Genomic DNA, 4786 nt, shown 5'->3' with positions numbered 1-4786 from the left:
TACTCATTAATAAAGGGTTTTTCTTTATTTTTACTTTTTTCTACATTGTAGAATAATAGTGAAGACATCAACACTATGAAATAACACACATGGAATCATGTAGTAACCAAAAAAAGTGTTAAACAAATCATTTGATTAGCTGTTCAGGAGTCTTATGGCTTGGGGGTTCAAGCTGTTAAGAAGCCTTTTGGACCTAGACTTGGCGCTCCGGTACCGCTTGCCGTTCGGTAGCAGAAAGAACAGTCTGTGACTTGGGTGACTGGAGTCTTTGGCAATTTTTAGGGCCTTTCCTATGACACCGCCTGGTATAGAGGTCCTGGATGGCAGGAAGCTTGCCAACCAGTCAGCAGTTGCCAACCAGTCAGGATGCTCTCGATGGTGCAGCTGTAGAACATTTTGAGGATCTGAGGACCCATGCCAAATCTTTTCAGTCTCCTGAGGGGGAAAAGACGTTGTCGTGCCCTCTTCACGGCTGTCTTGGTGTGTTTGGACCATGATAGTTTGTTGGTGATGTGGACACCAAGAAACTTGAAGCTCTCAACCTGCTCCACTACAGCCCTGTCGATATGAATGGGGGCGTGCTCGGCCCTCCTTTTCTTGTAGTCCACGATCATCTCCTTAGTCTTGATCACGTTGAGGGAGAGGTTGTTGTCCTGGCACCACACAGCCAGGTTTCTGACCTCCTCCCTATAGGCTGTCTCGTCGTTGTCGGTGATCAGGCCTACCACTGTTGTGCCGTCGGCAAACTTAATGATGGTGTTGGAGTCGTGCTTGGCCATGGGTGAACAGGGAGTACAGGAGGGGACTGCGCACGCACCCCTGAGGTGCCCCCATGTTGAGGATCAGCGTAGCAGATGTGTTGTTACCTACCCATCCCACCTGGGGCCGACCAGTCAGGAAGTCCAGGATCCAGTTGCAGAGGGAGGTGTTTAGTCCCAGGGTTCTTAGCTTAGTGATGAGCTTTGAGGGCACTATGGTGTTGAACACTGAGCTGTAGTCAATGAATAGCATTCTCACATAGGTGTTCCTTTTGTCCAGGTGGGAAAGGGCAGTGTTGAGTGCAAAAGACATTGCATCATCTGTGGATCTGTTGGGGCGGTATGCAAATTGGAGTGGGTCTAGGGTTTCTTTCATTTCCCTTTTACGAATGGGCGGTTATTTAGAATGCATAAGATTCTGTATTTACGATAGCATAGCTTCATAAGGTCCGATAGAAACCCAATCCTTTTGTTCCTCAGTCTTCCCGCTCTTTCATTCAAAACCCAACCCCCTTTCTTTGTGTAACCAGCCGTCAGATCTGTTCCATCCGCTAGGGACGTTTTCCTTTATGACATCATTTGTAATCAATGTATGATCCATTCTGTGTAGATGTAATTCTGTGTAATTATTTAGGTATTTAGTAAATAAATAATTAAACCAAATGTTGTATTGCTGATTCAACTTCTTCGCCAGGGTTCATGAAGATAACCAAGAATTTTACGACGTTCAGATGAGACTGAAATAAGGTGACGATTAATGATTGACTGCTATTGATGTAAAAGATTACCAGGTCTTTAAGAGTTTATTCAGAAGATAACAGCTCTATAAACATTCTTCCGTGGTGCCCCGACTTCCTAGTTAATTACATTTACATAATTTGTTTAATCAGGTAATATTAATTACAGAGAAATGATTTGATAAAATAGCATGTCATACCATTAAATCCATAGTAAAGACAAGACAATATGTTTTGTAAAAGCTGCACTGTGAATTAAATTTTGTGGGAAAAAAACTATAACAGTCACAGCCCTATAATCATGTTATAACCACTATAACTATGTTATAACTGGTCATAGAAGTCCAGCTCACTGATGGACAACCCTCCCTCCATCTCTCCCTCCATCCGTCCCTCCCTCCCTCCCTCCCTCTACCCCTCCTTCTATCCCTCCCTCTACCCCTCCCTCCCTCTACCCCTCTACCCCTCCCTCCCTCTCTCTACCCCTCTACCCCTCCCTCCCTCCCTCCCTCTACCCCTCCTTCTATCCCTCCCTCTACCCCTCTACCCCTCCCTCTACCCCTCCACCCCTCCCCCACTCCCTCCCTTCATCCCTCTACCCCTCCCCCCCTCCCTCCCTCCCTCCACCCCTCCCTCTCTCTGCCCCTATACCCCTCCCTCCCCTCCTCCCTCTACCCCTCCACCCCTCCCTCCCTCCCTCTACCCCTCCCTCCCTCCCTCTACCCCTCTACTCCTCCCTCCCTCCCCTCCTCCCTCCCTCCCTCCCTCCCTCCCTCCCTCTACCCCTCCCTCCCTCCTTACTTTAGCTCCTGAGCGATGGCAGCTATCTGCTCTACGCGGTCCTGGTGCGCGGCCAGGTCGCTCTCGAAGGCCTCATGTTTCTTCAGCAGAGCCTTGATCTCAGACAAAGAGGCCGTCTCAAAGTCCAGCGACCGCAGCATCTCCTCCTTACCTGCAGGGGGAGACACACATCACAGACATTACACATCAATATAAAGGCCTAATGGGAAATGGATAAAGTAAGTACACTAATACAGAATCTACAGTATGTTGAAGAAAACCAGACTAAAGAGGATACATGTTGGGTCTTCACACAGTGGTCTTAAATTCCACATCAAATCATTCCAAATTAAAGGGGCAATCTGCAGTTGTTACTGTACATCCAGTTTTGGACTTATAAATGAATGACGTGTACTCAATGATTGTTGAAGAATATAACTTTATAATTACCTCATGAGCTTAATTCCAACTGTCACACTCCATGACAACCCACAATATAAACTTGTTTTACTTCAATGTTTGAAAACAAAGTAAATGTAAACAAACACTACATAGCCTCAAAACATGTTCAAAACGACAATTTTGATATCATGGCTGGTCAGTCCTTAAATCCATAGTTATGTACAGTATATTAATGAATGAATGAATTTGAGAGTGGACGAAACAGTGGCAGGGGATGAGTTTTGTTATTGTTGTAACTGCGAATTGCCCCTTAAAGTCACTTACAGTTTTTTTGTTTTCAATTCAAATGGTCAAAAGCAAAATAGAAGTGGTGTTCTTGCTAAATGCTTAGCCTTGTTCTGGTACCTTCAGTCCAGGCTTCGTGGGTAGCTGCTTTCTGCCGAAACTTCTCAGCCAGGTGGTCGAGTCTCTCCAGCCGACGTATCTCGTTGAGGAGCCACTCCTCATAACCCTTCTCAGCCCCCTCCAGGCCGCCCCAGGCGTTAGAGACGTCCTGCACAGAAATACAGTTTGACCTTTGGCTGCTGCTAAAGAAACATTGAAACTTTAAAGAATATTTCAGTAAGTGGAGGATTTCCTTTCCCAGTTTTTACTGAACAGAAATGCTGTAAAACACAGCAGGTCAGGTAACAGCTAATACACAACAAAACAAACAGGATCGGCGTGGTAGAGAGAGAGAGAAGAGAGAGAAGAGAGAAGAGAGAGAAGAGAGAGAAGAGAGAAGAGAAGAGAGTGAGAAGAGAGAGAGAGAGTGAGAAGAGAGAGTGACAGAGAGAGAAAGAGAGAGTGAGTGACAGAGAGAGTGAGTGACAGAGAGAGTGACAGAGAGAGAGAGAGAGAGAGAGACTGAAAAAGTTTCTTCTACTTGCCCCAATGCACAAGTGGTTATCTCCACCGTGCTACCACGAAAATACTTCCACCCTGCTACCATACAGCGGGTAAACACAAGTATTTCCCGTGACTGTGCCTCAAAACCAAATGTTTTCCTGGCCCACCACTCCACCCTGGACTTGAACAGCCTTTCTGACCAGGTCCACCTATACAAGGCAGCAGTGCCCACCTTCGCCCAGACCCTAAAGGACATCGCTCTCAAACGTAGCCCCAACACTTCACACAGGAGCAACAGATCAACAGACACCCCACCCAGACCAGTGAGACACCCCACCCAGACCAGCGAGACACTCTCCCAGACCTGCGGGCTCCCCCCTCCGCCCCTCCTACACATAGAGGACCCACGCCGAGAGGACCAACATCCAGACCACAACACCACCATCCACATACACACCCCCACCCCAACCAATCAACACCCACCCAAGTCAACCATGCCCACACAACATTTAGGCTGCCTCATATCAGACCGATGCCCCTCCTGCCCACCCCATGCCCCCCACACCCGCAAAGAGGGCCTCAACATGGAAGTCACACATACGCCCAGGCCGTGAGCAGGCAAACAGGCCCAACCCCCACTCTTACACTAGCCCAAGCCAATGGAATGTCCCAGATGCTCATCAGACTCTGCTCACACTTACGGGCCTGAGGCCAAACCACACGACCAACAACATTGGACACTTTATGGAACACAAAGACTTCACTATCTAATCCTGGAATATCCAAGGCCTGAGGTCATCTGACTTTGGCCTAAAGAGCAGGAACCTGGACTTCATCAAAGAAATCAGAAATACAGACATTGGCATCCTACAAGAAACATGGTATAGAGGAGACGGACCCACTGATTGCTCTCTAGGTTACAGAGAGCTGGTAGTCCCATCCACCACACTACCAGGTCTGAAACAGGGAAGAGACTCAGGGGGTATGCTAATTTAGTATAGAGCAGACATAACTCACTCTATTAAATTAATCAAAACAGGAACATTTTACATTTGGCTAGAAATTCAAAAGGAAATGACCTTAACACAGAAAAATATCAGAAACTCTGAACATCCCACAGAGCACCAAAATTCCATTATTATAAAATGGAAAGAATATGGCACCACAACAAACCTGCCAAGAGAGGGCTGCCCACCAAAACTCTCGGACCAGACAAGAAGG

At 47.1% G+C, this 4786-nt stretch overlaps 1 protein-coding gene across 1 annotated transcript in view; it reads right to left on the bottom strand.

The window, feature by feature from the left end:
• actn1 (actinin, alpha 1) overlaps positions 1-4786 on the bottom strand; it is a gene marked incomplete at its 5' end in the record, with an annotated part of 80550 nt that overhangs the window by 9270 nt on the left and 66494 nt on the right. The window contains 3 exons of the mRNA XM_029729328.1: positions 1785-1788; positions 2297-2447; positions 3083-3230. Coding sequence (XP_029585188.1) covers positions 1785-1788; positions 2297-2447; positions 3083-3230 — 303 coding nt within the window. The remainder of the gene's footprint in view (positions 1-1784; positions 1789-2296; positions 2448-3082; positions 3231-4786) is intronic.

Source organism: Salmo trutta, chromosome 33, assembly GCF_901001165.1.
Source record: "Salmo trutta chromosome 33, fSalTru1.1, whole genome shotgun sequence".
Classification (NCBI taxonomy): Eukaryota; Metazoa; Chordata; class Actinopteri; order Salmoniformes; family Salmonidae; genus Salmo; species Salmo trutta.
Note: the sequence above shows the minus strand (reverse complement) of the source record. Positions and strands in the feature narration are given on the sequence as shown.